This window comes from Argentina silus (genome assembly GCF_951799395.1).
Source record: "Argentina silus genome assembly, chromosome: 5".
NCBI classification, from domain to species: Eukaryota; Metazoa; Chordata; class Actinopteri; order Argentiniformes; family Argentinidae; genus Argentina; species Argentina silus.
The window spans coordinates 15,966,459-15,987,700 of record NC_139659.1 but is presented as its reverse complement, the minus strand read 5'-3'; the positions used below and the strand labels follow the sequence as shown (position 1 = coordinate 15,987,700).

At 43.1% G+C, this 21,242-nt stretch overlaps 1 protein-coding gene across 4 annotated transcripts; it reads left to right on the top strand.

Moving 5' to 3' along the window:
• The first annotated feature begins 206 nt into the window (after window positions 1-206).
• Window positions 207-20,938, top strand: LOC310804936 (autism susceptibility gene 2 protein homolog). 4 transcript variants are annotated; one of them, XM_083670385.1, is made up of 20 exons: window positions 207-1,353; window positions 7,980-8,183; window positions 9,849-9,941; window positions 10,320-10,346; window positions 11,527-11,556; window positions 13,145-13,193; window positions 15,185-15,527; window positions 15,635-15,855; window positions 16,000-16,062; window positions 16,195-16,247; window positions 16,934-16,984; window positions 17,287-17,382; window positions 17,527-17,595; window positions 17,922-17,945; window positions 18,042-18,113; window positions 18,299-18,434; window positions 18,706-18,783; window positions 18,939-19,022; window positions 19,119-19,350; window positions 19,462-20,938. In XM_083670385.1, exons 1-20 carry the CDS (start codon window positions 1,066-1,068, stop codon window positions 20,459-20,461), a joined length of 3,213 nt encoding a protein of 1,070 aa, XP_083526511.1. In that variant the 5' UTR covers window positions 207-1,065; the 3' UTR covers window positions 20,462-20,938. The 4 variants fall into 4 exon arrangements, with proteins under 4 accessions (XP_083526511.1, XP_083526509.1, XP_083526508.1 ...); XM_083670383.1 differs by having other exon boundaries at window positions 15,638-15,855; window positions 16,000-16,247; XM_083670382.1 differs by having other exon boundaries at window positions 16,000-16,247.
• The last annotated feature ends 304 nt before the right edge of the window (window positions 20,939-21,242 follow it).

Below are 21,242 nucleotides of genomic sequence, written 5' to 3'. Positions count from 1 at the left end.
CATCTTGTGGAATCAATGCCACGAAGAATTGAGGCTGTTGAGAGCAAAGGGCAACCCTACCCAGTATTAGTATAGTGTTCCTAATAAAGTGTTCAGTGAGTTTACAGGTTCCATCAATAATCATTTCAGGCACTTCCCGTGCAGTGGTGGCGGAAATACGTCAGTTGCTACTGGGAATTACTGTACCAACGAAAATGTTATATAGGGCGAAGTAAGTGGGCTTTAAATTTAACGCGTCTCTTTAACTCCATTTACCCTCACGTTTTACTCAAGATCAAAGCGTATGGAACACACAATGCCAAGCCATGAGCCCATAGATACACGGAGAGAAGATTGATACTGGATTTGTTCGAACGACTCGGGATAAAGACGATTCCTTTTCTGGATGGGGTTTGCTCACTTTGGCGAGAGATTGACAAGCTTTGAACAAACAGTCGTTTAATGGATGGTTTAGCCTACAAACTACGAAATGTATTGCGTCGTAGACGGTTCTAATGGCTCTCTCTCTCGGTATTGCTGAGGCTCTAAGTAAATGTTGTTATTTTAGTCTTCTCGGCCACCCAATAGGCCTATTCGAAGTGTGAGGATATTTTAAATACACTGCACCGGTGTAATTTAGCATAATCGGGTTTTATTTGGCTATCACACTGGACCAGTTGACCATGGATTGGGCGGTGAGAAAGAACAGTGCCCGACATGATAGATACGGCGTCGTGCTGTAGCTTTGTCTGACAGCTCGCTGTGTAGCTGCAGCCAGACATTGCAACTTAGTTGCAAAGCGTGTATGTCTTTTCAATGAGTTACAATTTCGCGCAACAAAGTAACAGCTGTTGGCGTGGTGTTGCCATTACAAGATCTGTCAACTACGGTTCGCATCTTTAGTGCGTTGAAATCATTCTGTGAATATTTGCAGGCATGGCTATTAATGGGTCAGTGGTTTTCTCACATCTTAGAAAAGTGTGTATTTGATTTGTAAACCAGGGAAATTGCTTCTCCCGTACATTGCTCTTTTACATAAACAGAATAGCCTACATTTCATTGTCGTCTTGTGCGCCTTGTTCTAAAATGGACGGGAAATTAAAGCACAGCCGGAGGTCAAGATCCCAACGAGACCGCGTGCGGAGAAGAGATGCGATTGACAATGCCCAAAATCGGAGTCCCTCATCCGGATCTGACCGTCGGCAAAGCCCGGCCATGAATAAGGCCCTGCGTAATTATGGAAAATGTACACATTTACAGTATGTCCGCCCCCCTCGTCCCTCTCGCAGGAAGAGACGGGGGTCGGTGTCTCAAGAGGAGGACATTATTGATGGATTTGCCATAGCCAGCTTTCTGAGTCTGGACCAGTTAGAGGTAAGAAGTGATTTTGTGATTTTGACATCTGTTTATTTGAATCTGGTAACTTATTAGGCTATGCCTTTGACCATATGAGCTATTTACAGATCAGACATTGCAACATAGTTCAGCAGACGAAGTGACGAGTTTGCCTGGGACCAGACTAATGACTTGCTTCGTTTTCACTTTTCAGTCTGGTCTGGTGCCAGGCTGATTGGTGGTATGGTGACAAAGTGAACTACAAGTTCCAGCAATGTATCGTGGCTAGATTATGGAGCCCTGTTGACCTACCTGTGTATTTGATGACTGGTTCAGTCTCATTATGTCCAGTGGTGGCCCTGCTATTGTGCTGTCGATATTTTACATATCCAGCAATAGGCTACAGTAACTGATCCTCTACCATCACCCTGCGCCAGTGTCCCAAGCAATGTTCTTCTTATTTGTGTTTGTGGGATACTATTTGTTTGTCCTAGCAACAACCAGTATGAGTTCATGCTTTTGAGGTGTAAATGTCGGTGCATGTTCTTCCATTACAACTTCATCAGCCTCAGGCTTGAATCCGGACCCCATTTGTTTATTATAAACAGTCCATTACAATTATATGTCTGAAACACAGTTCAGTGTGCATGAATTGTATATTCGCTGTGAGGTGTCAGTTCTAGGGCAAGTGCGTCCATGGTCCATCTAATCAGGCTTACTTTAACTTCAGTATGTTTCTGAAATAACTGCTCTAGTTGATTAGTCAGAGTCATCATGATCCGCTCAATGATATTGGAGACTAAAATATGTAAATCGTACACAGGCCCATGTTCAAAGACACTCTAAAATGCTCCCTAGCGAAATGACATTTGATCTACACAGCCTTTGTCAGCTAGTGTTCCCCAACTCTGCCTTGGAACATCTCCAGACAGAAGATCATGTGTTTTGAAAAGAGGTGCAAAAGACAATCATAAAGGCTTTTGAGGCTTTGAGATTCAAACAAACCACAAATCACTTGAAAATGCTAAAGACCTTTATCTCAATGCTTCCCGCCAGATGGTGACTAATCGTAAACATATTAATGGTAAGTGACACTGAGTGGCAGTTAACATGCCGTAATAAGCGTGAGCTGACTCATAGACAGACAGGACCCACCCCACACAACACGACTTATATATTGTAATTTTGATACTGTCTGACATCTTGTTATGACAAACACGTTAATGCTTGATAGATAAACTACTTTCATGATTACACAGAAGCAGAAGTCAGGAGCTAAAAAACAACAAAGCACAGTCGCTGTTGTTGGTGGTGTTTGTTATCTATTCCTATCAGCCATTGCTTATCAGAGGTGGAAGTTAGGCAACACTTGCTCAGCTCGATGATGACACAAGATTATGTGAATCAGTTTGGAAAGAGCTGCTGCATTCAAAGCTGCTGCATTCAACTGTCTCATAGTGTCGAATCACCATGATTTTCCTAATGTGTTGGGTGATTTAAAACTGAGCCTCCAGTCAAAAATGTTCCAGAATTGCGCTGAAATTGGTACAATGGGTACAACAGTGTACTGTAATAAAAATGATAATTGATTGGATTTATGGGAACACACCTCATCTACTATCAATGTGTAGCACCCACCTGTTTCTTGAATATGTATGCTCACTGTACAGTATGAACTGCTGTTTGAAATGCCCTTCATATTCCTGCACCAAGCATGTAATCTAACTGTCTATCCACTTGTGTTAGCCAGCTTGAACTTTGTCATTCTAAAACTGGTATTGATGAAGCTGTTACACCCTTTAAACTCTGAAATGCATCTCGGTTACACAGTCTGTTTCCTTTAACAAGGCAAGCTACTCCAGCAGAGAGCCTCCCGCACTCTCTCTTTTATGATGATTGAGCTCCCAGGATTTCACTGGATAGAATTTCACTAATACTAAATCTAGGATTAGTCATTTGTAGAGCGAGCTGTCAGACTGTTACAAGTGTTTAATATCCCACTGCTGTACATCCTCCAAGCAGCTGCAGACATCTCAACCCTAGCTTGCATAAATAAGGAGGATGTGTTTTTCATGTAGTCCTGTTCGCCATCATCACAGGCAGATACAGAGAGTATGTGCCTCCCAGATGTTTGGCATAAGCTACATGTACTGTTCTGTCTCAGAACAGCTTTTGCCCATTGCCCAGTTTTTTCCTTTACATTGGTCAGTCATATTGTCTGTCTGTCTGTCTGTGTCTGTCATATAGTGTGTGTGTGTGTGTGTGTGTGTGTGTGTGTGTGTCTGTCTGTCTGTCTGTCTGCCATATAGTGTGTGTGTCTGTCTGTCTGTCATATACTGTGTGTCTGTCTGTCTGTCTGTCATATAGTGTGTGTCTGTATGTCTGTTTGTCTGTCTGTCTGTCTAAAGATCCTTGTGTGGACAAGTGCTTCAGACTTTCAGGGGACCTGCCCTGGACTGTCCAGCAAGCACGTGTTCCTCTTTTAAAAAAAAAAATATATATATATATATATAGAGAGAGAGAGAGAGATACACAGAGAGAGACCAGTTCCCAGTTGAAAGTTCTAGTGTAAGAGGAAGGCTAGCCTCTCCGCAGTCACATTTCTGGGGCCTGTTTACTGTGTTCTACCCCCCAGGCAGTCATTGATTTACCTCTGTGTCATCTGGTCAGACCATGCCCTCCTACTCTCTCTGCTATGTATTCTCGCCTGCCTGTTGGCTGCTTGCAACAACAGCTATTCTCTCTACATCCAAGGATTTTGGTTCGGTTTGGATTATGATTCATTCTGATGGCACAATGACTTGCCCCCCCCCCCATAGACAGGTAATGCCCAAAAGTTTAATGTTTCATCCCTGCCCACTTCCAAGTTCCACATAATGGAAAACTTGCACAGCCGTTGTAAAAGTGTGTGTCCATCACCCCCTGGGCCCGCAGCCCAGCCTGTGAGACAGGAAACAGGCAGGCTCAGACTCTCCCTACCATAAAACCCTCTGTGATTTCCTACCCTTTGTTCTGCAGCTTGTCTGCTTGTGCTGTAAATAAACCATCAGTCACCCAGAACCGCCTCAAACTGACATGGAACATGATGTCTGTGACCGCTGACAGGGAGTTGTATTTAGATGTAGTGAATATGTAGTAGAGTGTGGTGCGTGACCTCAATCCAGTGGCTTAATAATGACTGTTGGCCCCATTTTGTGGATACTATTTAGCCCTGCATAAGTAGGCCTATCTGCCATATATGGCACTGTTCCAATTTTAGAGTTCCAATTTAGGGGACAGTGCAAACAACTCACTCTCTCTCTCTCTCTCTCTCTCTCTTGCTTGTTCTCCCCCCCCCCCTCTCTCTCTCTCTCCTTATGTTGGTGGGTTAGGGTTAAAAAAGTTAACACAGCGTCATGTGATCAAATCAATCCTCCACCTCACCCACCAGTTATATCTCCAAAACAAATCATCTGATCCTATTTGCTACTTACTTGAACTGACTGGACATCTGACCTCAACCTGTCAGACAGACTGAGAGCTTCTCATGGGAAAGAGTATTACAGTACGGTATATGAGTTCTTACGTTAGCTCTCATTTCTGTGGGGCACACACTGGGAAATGACATGCCAACTCAGCCCAGACTTTTAAGTGTTCATATTACCACATGGACCCACAAACATACAGAGGCAGTTTCCTAGACACTGATTAAACTGAGTTCCGGACTAAATCGCACTGAATTATTTGTCTTACTTTTTTTGGGAGTGGGCCAGTCTCACTCTCATATTTTGTTTTCTTGGATACACTGTAACATTTTATGTATTTAAAGTGTTCTTTTGAGGTGCACCTTATGAAGAACCTTTTTGGGTTCCATATTGAACCCTGTAATAGAGGAACAGACAAACAAACTAGTATATCAATTGGAGAATTCATACAATGATTGATGAATTCTATACATTTACTTAAAATTCCCCATCAAAGTGGCCATTTATTTATGTAATTTTAGGATATTTTAAAGTATTTTCACAGCTTAAAACTTCATTTGAACATATAAAACATTCAGAATGTGTATCAAAATTGGATTTTAATGTTAAATATGTGTAAAAGTCTGTAAATGAACTATAATATTATTTATTTTACCAAATGTGAATAACTGTATTTTTACAAATAAAAGTTATTTTACTGTCATTGGGCAACCCTGCTGCCAGACCTTTTTACCTTTTTTTATTTTATTTTTTTTACGTATTTTACAGTGTAGCAATAGTAGAGAAAAACAGCAAAGTAAGGAAGAGAGGGTATGACAGCAGGGCCGAATTCAAATTGTCCAAAATGGGCATATGTGTGTGTACTGTAGGCCATGGTGCTAGACCCCTGGACCACCCCACGCCACAAAAAAAAATTCATAGTGTCTTATTCCTAGCCATAACTATGTCCGGGAAAAGTGTCCCACTCTGGATTGCCACTTTGGCATCTTTAAAATGTCAGGGGTCTTAAACATGAATCTCACTTACTGCTGTGTATCAGAAGATGATAGTGGTGTGGCCTGTGATGGTTTGTAACCTGACAGTTCAGAATGACAGAAGAGGTCATGCCTGATTCTAAGTGCTTGATCAACAGGTTCCACAGTATTTTCTCTGTTTGTGATCTGGAGGATAATAACTGAAGTATCATGCATATAAAGCCAGATACTGTATTTGTGTAACTTGTATATACATGAAGTAGAGCCCTGGAACTGCTTCACCTCAGGTTTATAAGGAGCTTAAGCTCTTGAACAGCTAAGCAGCAGCTGTGTTATCTGTAGACCTGAAGCTTTACACACAGATTAGACATTCATCATGACATGTATCTTATTCAAGCTATTCCACATTCCATCAGGTCCAGTGCTTTGATGAATGAATTAAAGAATAGGTTTTCACCGTTGACACTAATTCTTCCAGGTCTTGTAGACCCTCATTAGGAAATGTGCTATTTTGCATGTTCTGCTGTCTTGAGAAATACAAATAAGCACTTATTTCTTATGTTTGGCGTGTTAGTGGATGCTTTGTGATATTATTGCCTGACTTTACTGCTAGCATTGCACGTTTGCGAAAGTGGTGTGACATAGGCCTAGTTAATGATTTACAACAGTTAACGCTGGCTAAAGCAGCACTTACTATGCCATTAGCTGATTGTGTGCCCTTTACACTGCCTGCAGACACAAATTGGATTTGAATATCATAACATCCCCCTGTTTTTCTGGCCTCTTGTATCTTCTGTCCTTTGTGAAATGTTTGAGGAGCATATTAAGCTGCCTGGTGGAGGCTGATATGTAACGGCTGACTGAACAGGCTGCAGCACATTTACTGTTTAGCTCGAAGCTGACTAACACAAACACACTCATCTTGACTGAGCATTACGGAGAGACTTTTAGTGTTACCATGCAGATGACATCCCTTATTCATGGGAGATGAAACTGAATGGAGGCACAGTCTAGATTTGAAGTTGATTTTGAAGTTGATTGAAGTCTTGTTGTAAGCCCCTGTCAGACTAACAACCTGTGGGTTTACCTGGGATTTACATCCTCTGTTTCATTCACAAGGCCTGGCTCACCACTAACCTCACCTGGATTTAGCTGGGCCCCCTCTCTGACTGCTGATGTGTGTATACGTTGCTTCATATTTGTGTTAGGGTGCACCTGTAAAATTAAATACTGGGACAAAAAGCAGCAAAGTAGATCTACAATTCTTACTATACTTAATACTTTGCTGAACTATAATTATGGGGCCTTGTTTGGTCTTTGAGTTTGGATATTTATACATCTCACCCTCTTTCTTCTCTCTCTCCTCTCCCTCTCTTCCCTTCCTCTCCACAGGTGTGGAATCTTGATACTAATTCAGAGTAAAAGCTAGCAGTGATTGTTTTGATCAGACTAGCTCGGTAACAGTCCGGGGAGGTGGAGAAACAGAATGAGACATAATTTACCACACGCCGCTAGTCTTTCAGCAGCGCCATGAATATTAATATCACTATGGCAATGGTTCTGGAGATTAGCTCAAGGTAGCGCTTACACTGGTTCCATCAGATCTGTTGTTTTCATGGAGAGCGGGAGCTGTAGGGGATCATGAAGCTCAGCGGGGAACGTTCACACGCGTTCGCTAAGTGAGATTAGTTATGCTTGCGTTGAACAGTACCCAAAAGCCTTCATGTATTGTATTGCTCGTTTTCTGGACCTTTCCGAGGTTTGCAGAGTCGTCCGTCAAGATTACCTGTGACTGTTTCTGGCTAATATTCATTGCTGGCTCAATTCCACTGTGCATGATGGCATGTGTAACAACACAACTGACAAAGCCCCCCACAGGCCACTGGCTTTAGTCCAGGGAGCCAGGCTGGCTAAACACAGGGCATTTAGCCCAGACCGCCAGACCCCACAACCTGACAATGGGCAGCAGCTGTCCGCCCATATTCTCATGGGCTGCCTCAAAGGATATGACCTCGATACACACACACACATGAGCATCATGACGCTTTGTTATTATGTTCCATTCTTGTTGTCCTATAGGTTTGTTTTATTGATTAGGCCTTTTTACAGGTTCAACAATTCCCATCATTTTTAACACAGTCCAAGCGTCGCAATCCATGTTAACATCTCTCTCTCCTTTGCTATAGTTATTCAGCTTTTTTTTTTTGTATCTTTTGCTCTTTTGTAGCTGGCTTTGAGAAAAAGGACAAAGAGCCTGAGGTTGCAGGAGGGGAAGGAGAAGTGGGAAAGACAGGTGCTGAAGAGACAGAAGACTGAGAGTGCCCTGATCCCTGTGAATGGATTCAAGGACAATGAAGCTGACTATGAACCAGCGCAGGATGGAGAGAAGAAGCAAGGGAAGGTGAAAACCTGCTCAAAGAAGAACAAGCAGGTAGGATACATATATGTGGTGTTAAACCTCACTCTAATCTCAGTGACGGTGCTCCTCTACAAGCCTTAACAGTAGGTGGCTTTTATTTTATTCAAGGAAAGTAAAAGAAATCTTACTTTTTGGGGGTTTTTTAAATTTGGTTGTGGGAGTTAACTGGATTCTTTGGTGAACTCTCTCAATCTTCTCCACTTCTGTTAGGTAGTTTCTGTTTTTCCAACGGTGACAGTATTTCTGTTGCAAGTTAAAACAAGCTGTGTACAATGAGGTGCAAATTGTTAGCACCAGCCAGTCAATGAACTGTCTTATCAGTTTTTTTTTTCTAAGCCTCCCATCCTGGGTTTGTAATTGCCTTGCATAAGCCTGTCAGAAGGCAGTAGAGCAGGAAGTTAGAAGGGAGCCACACAGGAAATGAGGGCCAATAAAGAGTTGTGATGAGATAAGGTGCTTTGTGAAGAGCTTCCTCCTTGACGCAGGATGTGTCTGTGTAGGTATGCTTTCACCATATTGCTTTAACACAGCTCTCTCCATTGCATGGTAACTTGTCTGTGCTGAGAGCTGTTATCAGCGTAGTTTAAAAGGGCTTTTTGTTATTTATTGAATTAAGCCTGTGACCAAATACAGGATGGAACAAACTCTGCGAAACCTACTCACAGACTTGATCAAATTGAGACTAGTTTGGTGAATATAATGGATTATTGTGTAGACAGCTCTGATGATGAATCCTCAGGTTTATTATCAGTGTAATATGGAGATTATGACTGTATGTGGAAGCTGTCAGCATGTGGGCTGCCTGAGTGTGTCACAGACCCACAGCGGCTTTCTAGGAAGTGCTATGCAAATAGAGAAACCTGACACACTGTGTGCACTTCTGTTCGCTGTGTTGGCGTCCAATAGAGAAAACACCTTTTTATCATGTTGTGCTTTTTATTTTGGTGAAGCTCATGCATAGTATTGATACTATATGAACGTGTTCACAGCCATCGTAAACAAATCCTATTTACATCAACACACACACACACACACACACACAGAAATAGACAGTGCTCTGGCCTGGGACCAGCACTAATGACAGCTTACCTTTCCCCCTGTCAGAGCAGTGAAGTGTTGCAGTCCTCAGAACGGCCTGGCATGGGAACTTTATAACATCAAACCCCAGATCAATATCACATTATTATACTGTTACTGCGTTACTCATGAATGTGTGTGTGTGTGCGTGCATACGTGCGTGCGTGTGTGTACAAACAGACAGAATAGATATAGCTATTCCTAGGTTGTTAGATGTAGGATAGGCCTGGGCCAGGCCAGAGTATCAGTGTGGACAGGAACTGGTTTCTAATCAGTTAATCTGTCCTTATCTGTGAGCAAGGGCTCTCATAATATGTAGTGCAACACTCCCCTCTGGTGGGCAAGATGGTTTGTGACTGGGAGAGAGGACGAAATGAACAACAGATATGCCCTCGGCTGATGGATAGTTTACTGTGTACTAATTCACACACAAAAAATGGTAATAATAAGTTTAGTTAGTTTAATGCTAACCTTGGACTTCAAGAACAGAAGATAAGTGTTGATCAACTGTCAGTGAATGAGTGGAACAAGTGGCAGAGCCTTCAAATGTGTGATGCATGTGAATGGTAAAGCCTCCTAATGGTCTGTCCTGTCCCCCAGGTTAAGGGCCCTCTGGAGAGGCAAGGCAGAGCTGAGGTCACAAGAGCAGTAAGCCAGCCTCAGAGAAGCCACTCCAAAGACCACCACAGTGAGGTAGGCCATCTCGTACAAAGACAACCTTAAAAAAATAGTCAAATTATTATACATAGCCCTGGTAAATGGATTTGTATTTAGAAAAAATCTCAAAACACAACATAAAATAAAGATTGATGCAATATGTTACTGAAAATGTCTTATTTTCTGGGACTATTTGGAGCAGTATCTTTGGGGATAAAGAGGTATTTTGAGCGCCAACAATATCCTGTTGACTGACTTCACATGTGTCTGTCTCATTGATTCTTCTTGGATGTTTCCTAAGCCTCTGGTGGTGAAGACGCTGCTCATGTTAATGGATGATTAGTGACGAGGATGTTTTGCATTTTTGTGCGCGTCCCAGTCTAATTACTGCACTTTCCTCCTTTCCTTCCACAGAGCTCATATTCTGGACGGGGCTATTCGGTGAGTGTGCGTGCGTGCGTGCGTGTGTGGTGATAATGAGTCACTGATCTGCTCGTGGTCATGTTGTGTTTACAAAGCTGACAATCAGGCCAGTGATTTACTCATGCATATTGAGTACATGTCTGTCAAATGTCCTCAGAGCTAAACTGGCCCAATATGTAGTCGTTTAAGAGAGCAGTTTGTTACAGCCCATGGATCTGTGCAATGGAGTAATCTTGACAGTGAAGAGGGCTTGGACCATTAAAGCGGGGAGGGAAGGGACTGACATGATTTATACGGGTGGTTTGTGTAGGAATCAACTGGCTGATTCACTAGCTCACAGCTCTCATGCCTCCTTGTGTCATCAGGCATGATTAATGTTCACACAGCAGTTAAAGGAACATCTGTCTATAAATGGACTGACCGGCGTAATGGTTAATAATGTCCTCTCTCTCATTCGGCTGGAATTACTTAGGGACCGTCACTGCATTTTGCAGACCTGACTGCAGTAGCTCGATGTTACTCAGGGCATCTTCTCATATGACAGGCTATTGTAAAGGAAACTAGACAAATTAAGTTTAATGCGTATTATAAACCCCTGTCAATCACATGCATGTGCTGTTGTCGTTACACTACGCACATTGCAGCATTCGCTGAGTTTGCAATACCTCACAAGTTGCTACGGTTGTGTCAGTTGGTTCATGTTTGCTAGCAGGGTCTGTTGACTAACAAGTGAAGGGCCTTAAGTAACCAGAAATGAGATGTAAATAATAATTTTTAAAGGAGGAAAGAAGTGTCCTCAGTTGGCCGAGTATCAGGCTGTTAAGCTCTAATCTAATTTGAAAGTGTATAATATGGAGGACACTGCCAGCTATTGACTGCAGTCATCTTATGACTTCATTTCTTTTGCTGGGTCTTGTGGTATCCTCTGCTGATCCCTGCCTCCCAATAGAGTGCGAGGACACACACAGGTGTCAGCCACTGGACCTGTCATGACCTTAGATCAGTCATCTTAGAATCCACTTTGAAGGTACGAGAGAGCCCTCAGTTTACCATAAGCAAAAATCTCTCAGGAATAAATAATATGTACTACTGTATTAATGGCTGCTGTACTAATGTTTCCGTTTTTGTGATTGATGAATATGAAGTCACATTTCTTATGACTGAATTAATGTAGTGTGTTACTTTCTTTTTCTTGCAGTGTGACAGTGAGAGTGAGATTGATGACAAGGTAAGATGTGAAACTTATTAAATTTATATTTATTAAAATTATATTTGTATTAGTCCATGCACACTGACCCATTTTCAACTGTTAACTGGTAAGCAACAATTTATTGACAAGGAGCATGTCTACAAATAGCAGAAATAGTTGTGGTGGGTGTGGTTTTTTGTATTTTGGCTGGCCTTTTAATTGACAGTGCAGGGCAGCATAAACATTGTGTGGGGGCCCTTAACCAGCACATATTTCTGGTCTGTCCTTGTCAAAGAGAGTAAATGGCCACTATTCACTTTTATTTGTGTTTTGCTGGGCCACAGTTTGGTGAGTGTGAGTTTGAGTATGATTGCAAATGTTTGTGAAGACGTGTACTCATTACACATTTAATTTGTGCTTATTTTGAATCTCTAAATGTTAATTATATTATTCCTGTTTGATTGCATTTTTTATCTTCTAAAAGGAATGTGCTGGAGTTAATTTGATTTGATTAGCCTACTATGAATTGAAAGACATTTTGATAACAAGCAAAAGAATCTCTTTATTTTTGCCAGAAACCTCAAATTAAATCTTGAGTTTAAACCTCAAATTAAACTCATGACAGAGGTCATATGAAGCAGATTAGGGAATGGTGGTATTTCGGTTTTTAATCAACTGATGGATTCCAGGAATATCTGTTGTCTTTGTATCTACCATAAGATACTCGGTGATACTTTAAACCAGACCTCGTATATTACCTATTCCATTTAGCACTTTAGCATGGTGAGTTTAACAGTTCTTTATTTAATAGAATTAGTCTTTAATTTGGTGGTTTTCCATCGTTCGATTGGCATTTAACGAAGAGCTGCGTGTTTTAAGAGAGGAACAGGGACACACCAGTGACAACATCACCATGTTGTAGCCTGAGGTCATTCAAGTGGAAATGTTTTACTGCATGGCATGAGGAAAAGGTTAGTATGCAGTTATGGACAATCATATGAAAGTGTCTGTTGTAAATGTAATTTATGGATTGTAATGAGATAATACAAACCTAATTTGTTTCATCTACAGTACTTAGACTACTTACACTCATCTACAGTTTTTTACAAGGTAGATGTGGGCACTTCCTTGTGAGACATGATTGCATAAATTATCATTTAGAATACTCTATTATAAATTAATTGTACACATGAAATCTTGTCTGAAATCGTTCGGGTATGGTCTGATTTCTGTCTTGCTCTGATGTTATTGGGGTCTAGTATTATCAAGAGTAGTTGCGGCAACATCTTCTCCTCCAGCTTCGTCAATTTGAATACACCCACTTGAACGCACAAAGCTCATGGAGTGATTTAACGGTGCACGTTCTGGCTGTGCTCTTTGGGCATAATATGGATTATGTTCATTGTCTTTTTCAGACTGTATTACAATCTGCTTTATTTTCCTTTTCGCCATTTTGCTGTTATTGGTTTGTATGTGGTCTATTATCATGACCATCTTTCAACTGGGGTCGGTACCAGTTTTGAGGACAGTTCCACCTCTGTTAAATCCCAATGTAACCACTGACGAGTTTAATCATTAATCTATTTATGATTCATTTCTTTATACTTTCTTTTTCTATTTTTCACAGGTCTCAGCGATTGAGTGTGAGAAACTCTTCACCCTAAAGGCAACTTGTGGTAGGAATCATTTTTCTCTACTTTACCCATGCTTTTCCAAACCCTCTTAAGAACATGTTCACTATGAAGTGAAATATAATAATAATAATCTACTTCACTTGTTGTTAGTTAATACAACATGTTCATAATTGATTACTGTGTCATGCCATGTACCATGTACTATGACAAAATGTTTCCACTCTTGGAAAAGCTGATATTGAATAAATGCAAAACAAAACGTCTATGTTCCCTAATAGTAACCATAGCATATCCATCAATACAAGGCTACTGTTATCCATGTGCTGTTATCCAAATGAAGGACCTAAAAGAGAGAAATACAGGTGGAAAGTGCGATAAGAAGAAATTAAGAGTGAGGGGGGTTAATAGCCTGTAGTTATAACACAAAGTGTGTGTGTGTGTGTGTGTGTGTGTGTGTGTGTGTGTGTGTGTGTGTGTGTGTGTGTGTGTGTGTGTGTGTGTGTGTGTGTGTGTGTGTGTGTGTGTGTGTGTGTGTGTGTGTGTGTGTGTTTGGTCATAAGACACAGCTTGAGGATTCAGGAGGCATCAACTCATGGCTCCCTTTCTCTGTATGAAGTATTACACATATTCCAGCTTCGGTATGCTGGCTCATAGGAGCATCACAGGGTTAGCTATAAACTTTGACTCTTTTTGTCAGATCTGTATCATCAGTCAAGTCTTAAGGATTGTTGTATCGATATAACAGAACGTTACACTTTTTGTGTGGCTGATCATGCCATGCAGTGTAATAACAATTCCAGGTAAACAGATACTGTTAGACATGCAATGCCAGGAACATTCAAATCTTGTATATTAATCCTATTATTAAATCGAGGGTATGATTCATAAACCACATTGTGGTAGATAAGCGGTTAAAATGCGTTTTTGCAGCTAGGGTGCATGATCTGCGAATAACGGTGCTGATGACATGATCTGCGAATGATTAGCTGGCTAGCATCAGTACTAACATGTTCTGCCAACCTACTGCTAGCAGCAAATTGTCTAGCGAGCTAGCAAGCAAGGCGGGGTCTGTCTCCAGGCAAGTCTAGCAGGAGAGTTTCTTATACTCAATCCCTAAAGGACTTAGGGATTTTTTCTCTGCCAAGTAGAGAAAAATGATTTTTACCACAAGTTGCCTTTAGGGTGAAGAGTTTCTCAGACTCAATCCCTGAGACATGGGGAAAAATAGAAAAAGAAAGTATAAAGAAATGAATCATAAATAGATTAATGATTAAACTCGTCAGTGGTTACATTGGGATTTAACAGCGGTGGAACTGTCCTCAAAACTGGTACCGACTCCAGTTGAAAGTTGGTCATGATAATAGACCACATACAAACCAATAACAGCAAAATGGTGAAAAGGAAAATAAAGCATCTCCAGATTGTAACTCACCTTGATCAAGAGAATACATAAGAGAATTGTGTCCATAGCAACATCACTTTGTTCTTATTGATCATTCTTACCCAGCTGGAGAGGTATTGTCTTAAAGTATATAGGCAGCTTGGTAGATTATCTTTCTTTCAAAACATTTCTCCAAACTCAAAGCTCATTAGGACTATGTACGTATATGGTCACAATGCCCCTCATTTGGCCTCTTAAACCAAAGCTGACGTACACACAGGCTGCATAAAGCCTGCCCTAATCCCACTGGTGGTGAGAATCTTTTAAAGCTCAGCCAGGGGTTTGATATGCCTTGTGAAAGCAATTAGGAGGTCTCCAATTAACTCTCCCTACCCTCCTGCTGCTTGTGGTGGGCATTGTCAAGGCCATTTGTTGTTTGCTTTGGATTTCTCTGGTTGAGACTCCCAATAAGCCATCTGGAGTTCAGACCATTGAACGTTCTGATTACAAAGGGTGCTAAATACACCACCCTCTCCCCAGAGCCCCCTGCTGCTGTCAGGCGTATATGACTGCTGAGAGATAGAGACTTAAACTGACTGTGTTTTTTTTAAAGTAATGGAGCAACTAACATCACATTCTCTGTCACTCACAGACCCAGCTGTAGATGAGAAGGACGAAGCTAAGGTGTGCAGCTCTGCTACAGTGTCAGGTCTGCAGCGAAGCCAGGAGGAGAGCAGCGAAGCACCCTTCACTCTGCCTCCTGTGTCCAGCCCCACCCCTGCCCCCCAGCCTGCAGGCAGCCCTGCCCCGGCAGCCTCTCTCACCAACGCCCCAACCACTCCCCCACCTCTTGTGCGTGTGAAGAAGGAGAGGACGTCCCCTCACATACCGTCGACCACCCCCACTCTACAGGGCCTAGCACCGGTCAAGAGAGAACCTCAGGTCCCATCCTCCCATCAGCAGGCCCATTCTCTGTACACCGGCCTCCACAGCAGGTACATCTTTCACACAGCTGTCACACTGGAGACGGTCTGATTTTCTACCTCCGCCAGCCTCCCCTGGTGAGTTTGTTAACTCTTGTTTCTCATCCCTGCTGTCACAGCAGCAGCACAGAGAGGTCCCGCAAGCGAACACACCCCCAGTCCCCCCGCCTTGGACGCCATTCGTCTCCCTCGCCAGCCCTACCGCTGTCCATCACTGAGCTGCCTGCCCCCCACTATTTCCTGCCAGGCCAGGGGCATCGCCGCCCGGCCATGTTCATAAGCCCTCTGTCATTACCAACCAATGGCATTGTAGGACACCCAACTGGGGCCGGCTACATAGGTAAGAGACATGAGCTACTATAGTATGTACTAACAGATATGGAGTCAAATACAGGAGTAGTTGAGGAGGGTTGTGGGTGAGTGAGAGACAGCAGCAGTCCTTGAGAGTATGATGTTTAAATCTCACCTCTCTCCCTCCCCACAGCGGAGCACGACCTCCTTCGCCAGGAGCTGAACAACCGCTTCCTGGTGCAGAGTGCAGAGAGAGGTGGGGCCTCGGGCACGCCTCCCCTGAGGGCTGGCTTCCACCAGCACACACACCAGCACCAACACCAACATCAGCACCAACACACACACCAGGTCACCTTCACACCCTACTCCACCTGTGTGCCCCCCGCAGGCATCCTCACGCCGCCATCTGTTCCAACCATGGGCCACACTGCTGCCCTAAATGTAAGTACATGGCTGCTCCAGTACAGCTGTACAACCCCCTCCAGTGAAATGTGTTTTTCGAAAGTAGAGACATTTTACCAAGCGTCCCATTAAGACCTACCTAATAGTGTAGCTCTTGGCTTAACCTCAGGCTCCTGAGCTGTGGGGAAAAGCTTTCTTACTGTATGTGCGTTTCACACTTTATTACACACTATTTTATTATAGTTTCTCAACATAATAGAACGTCTTTATCAGATTTGTTCCCCCAAAACACACAATCTCTTTGCACTCAGTCTTTTGAAGCTATCTTTCCACCCGCTAGGGAACATTTTGAAATGCTCCATAGAGAGACAGAGAAAATAAATCTGCACTGAAATGGCTGTTCCACAGACAGCTGAGTAAAGGCAGTGGAAATGGACCTCATGGCTGTTTTGACACACTCACAGCCGGGTGTCAGAGTCAATGACTGTGATGCAGCAGGAGGAATGAAGTCATAAGGGTGCTTTTAATCCTGGGGAATTGCTCATGTACGCTTATGTAGGCATTGGCCGGGCTTCAGTTGGACATAAAGAGACAGAGATATGGAAACTCTGATCAGAGCCTTCTACTTCTACTCTGATCAGAGCCTTTCCTACATAGGAAAGTGGACTAGTCAGTTATTTGCCATGTAGTGTAACTTGACTTTCCCTTTACTTATTGTCTTTCAGTTGGAAAAGTACCCAGCAAAACTGGAAAACCCTTACCTAAGACATTCAAATGTAAGTCAGAGTACTACTTTCTTCTCTGACAAAATTTGACCAGATTTTGTATCACAAATCAAAGAGATGGGGTTATGTTATGTTCCTCTGGATTAGTTACAGTACTGTATACCATCAAGGCGTTATTGTCTGACATGTCAAGTTCTAAAAAATAGAATAATAGCCAATCCTTTACTCGGTATAAAGACGATGCTGAGATGAGCCTCTGCTCTGAGTGTACAACGTGTTTACCCAATGACAGCTGTACTTGTATGGATTATCTATCATTCTTAACAAGTGTCTGTCTGTCTGGTCCTGTCCAGTTCTTCCCCTCCTACCCCCCAGCGATGCCAGGCATGCCCGCCCTGCTCCACCACTCAGCACCCTTCAGCTCTCTACAAGGAGCCTTCCAGCCCAAGGTCCACTTCACTTATTCTGTCTATTCTGTCTGTCTGTCTGTCTGTCTGTCTGTCTGTTTGTCTGTCTCCCCTTCATTGTACAATGTTTACGACCCCATGCACACCTCTACCAGTCTCAACAAGTTGTACCCCCTCTCTCTCCAGGCTAATCCTATGGATATGGCAACAAGGCCAGGAGATGTTCCTCACACTCTCCTACCAAAGGACCCAAGGGTAGGCCTTTATCCTCCATACTTAGTCTACTACAGTGTACTATAGGAGACTGAATAGACTAGGTACAGTAGCAGGGATGTAGTGGAAAGTGTACATATGTAAACGCGGTTTACACACCTTTTTAGGATTTTAGAGCTTTTACCCACCTTTTCCGAAAAGTAGCAGATTTTAATGTTAGCATTTACATTCGGCAATGTATCCGATGTCCAGCATTTACACAGCTTTTTTTTTTTCTACCAATACATTCCTCCTACGATACTGTGGACTATGTAAAGATATTAATCCCTCTCCCTGTGTTCTCCTGTCTCCTCTCCTTTTGTTCACAGATAACGGATCCATTCAGAGCTAGGGTAAGAATAATTTGTTTACCATCAATACATACAATTGTTGTCAGATTTCTAGCCCTCAGCTTAAGGACTCATTTTTCTCCTATTTGCACTGAGCAGAAGGCTGGGAGATGGTGTGCCGTCCACGCTCAGATCGCCTGGCAAATTCATCACCACCAGCAGAGGATGAAGGTACAGCAGTGAGAGGCTGTAGAGCTCCATCTGTGTTTATTTCTACTCAATTGAACTGTTCTCAAATATGGATAGTTAGTGAAATGATGCTCTCTGTATCTTCATCTCCCTCCCTTTACTCCTCCCCTTCTTAATCTCTCTTTCTCTGTCCTTCCTCCTCTCCCCTCTCGCTCTGTCTTTACCAGCACATGAGCTTTGATCCGCATAAGATGAGTATGAGTGGGAGGCTGGACCTGTTCAGCAGACCAGCTGGGCCCGGTCTACCTCCTGGACTGTCCTTCCCCCATCACGACCTGACGCGACCTCTGCTCTCCTCCCCAGGTTAGTCTGCCTAACCCATCAACATGCCACCTGAAGGGACACACGCCAAGTCTTGCTTTTGTCATGTAAATCATTGTGGATGTTGATTATTGATCTTCATGCAGAAATGATATTGTGATGTTTTTTGGGTCCCAGGAGAAAGTTATCCTAGTTCAAAATATGAAACAAAATAGTATTACATTAGTATATATGTGCGTATGCTCTATGCTATCTGCACTATACATTTTAGAGTGACTCACTCATTCACTCACTCACTACTTTACCCTGACAGGTAATTTGTCTGCATCACCCTTCAACGCCCTCTCTCACCACACACACTACCTGCCTCCAAGTCACAGACACCTTCCTGGTAAGTGGCAATGCTACTTACTAAGACACATCCCTGGATGGAAAATATAGATAAAATAATAAAATAATATCTAAAGTTATCTAATCCAAAAGCACTAAATATTTCCATGTAAAATACAAAACAACAGCTATTAAGATGTTTTTGATGTTTCACAGATCCGTTCAAGCGAGTCAATAACTATGGAGTCCTAGGAAACATGGCAGGAAATGTATTTGGGGGCCTGGGTATTCCGTCACTTGGTAAGTTTCAGATTCAGTTGAAATGACGCTCTTTTAAGGGAGTTTTACCATGACACACAACTGTACTGATTTGACTTTGATTGCCCCATCTCTCAGGCCCAAGCAGCCCTTTTGGTGGAAGACAGGTCAATGGGTTACCAGGTTTTGGTGGTCCCCCCCACGGTGCCTGGAACCGCCTGCACCGAACGCCACCCTCCTTCCCCACTCCTCCACCATTACTCAAGTCTGCAGATGTTGAGCGTAAGCAGGTGGTCCACAACGGCGAGAGGGAAAGGGAAACTAAGAAAAGAGATTACGCAGCTACCAAGGAGGAGTCAGAGAGAGACAGGTCGGTGACAGTCTAAGTACAGAGATGGCATTTACCAACCTAAAAGGTTATTTAGGGTAATAGCATTGAAGTTTCCTGATGCTAACCAGACGACTTCTGTCTTTTCCATAGGAACTCTCAGGAAAGAAACCATCAATCATCTTCAGGCAGCTATCAGATCAGCAGTCTAATCGGCAGTAGCAGCCCAGGGAGCAAGAGGAGCAGCCCAGATCGTGGCCGGCAGGCTGAAAGTTTGGGGACTCCGCTGGGGAGAGTCCAGATCAAACAGAGCTCCTCTCCAGGGCCAGAGATCCAGGATAGGGCACCCCCTGACCCCTATATCACAGCTAAGAATGAGCCATCCAGAGCGACCACACACACCCTGAAGGGCACTCTGAATATAAAACAGGAATGCAGAGACGAGCCAGAGGCTGTGGCAGGGACATCGGATATGACAGTCCTACTCCGCTCAGCCACACCAGGCCTGCCTCACCCCCACTCTCATGCTCCACACCCCTCAAGGCGCAGCAACTTCCCTACTGCAGGATTTCTCCAGGGCAGTCACCTACCTCACTCTCTGCCCCTCTCCATGAGCCCCATGCACCCAGTCAGTAGCCTTAGTGCCCTGGAGCGAGGCCGTGTCCAGCCCTTCATGGGGATCAGTCCACTGGCCCCTCACCTCTCAGCCCCTTGGGACCCACTACGAGACTCATACAGAGGGCTCTACATGCAGAGCCAGCAATCCCACATGACCTATGACCCTGACAGGGGCCATAGACAGCGGGAGCCCCAGCCTCAGCAAGCCATACAGGACAGGCACCGGCAGGCAGAGGAGAGGGTTAGGCTACACCAGCTTCAGGGCTCTCCCATGGAAGGCCACCTAGCCCACACACCCCCCTACATGACCTCTCTGGGTGGGGTGATGTACCCTCGACTCAGCCCCTCTGCTCCACACAGTGGCCATCTCAACAGGACTCCTCCCACTGCCACTCTTAGTGCCCCACCCCCCCTGGTTTCCATGGCCACAGGCACTGGCAGACCTGCCTCCCCCAGAAGGACCACACCCACCAGTGCACCACCCTCTGGGGACCTTGCCCCATCCTGCAAACCCAAACAGGTGGAGGCGCAGTAGCATGGTGGTGTCTCAGAAATGAGATGAGACTGTGATGCTTTCATGTATACACTTTACTTGATGAAATGTTCTGCTTTTGAGAATTAAAAAGCTAAATAGAAATTGCATATTGTAGATAATATGATCTTGAAAAATGTCAAGTTAAAGTAGTAGGTCTGCATAGAAACTGTTGAATAATTTAGTTTACTAAAATGTTGGATAATGTTATTTCATAGTAATATATGAATGGGTCTTTTTTAATGTTTGTAAGATTTTTATGCCCTGTGTGTGTACAGAAGTAGATTTTATGAATTTGTACATTTTTGATGTTGTAATGTAATGTATTTTATTTGTGTTTATTGCACATTTATTACACAGTCAATCATTTATCACTTTGTAAAAAATATATTCTTCTTCAGTGTTTAGTTTTCAAATTAATTTAACCAAGTTTCTTACCTGAATATATTATGGACTTCAAATAAGTATAAGTATTCACATAACCTGTCATTTATGTTTCCATAAAGAATGTATATTTAAACAAAGATTGAATTACTTGACTTTATTATTCTCGTCCCCTGTACACTAGTAGCCTACTCCCTCTTCTAGTGAAGTGCAAATGTGTCTATTATTTCCTACAATGTTTCACGGTGCCCCCCCCCCCCCCCCCCCTCTCTCTGAGACAGGTCTGGGAAGATATTATGAGCTGTATGCTTAATCAATCAACAAATCAATCAATCAAACTTTATGTATAGCGCATTTTGTACATGAATGCAATGTGATGCACTCCCCTAAGGCATGGTAT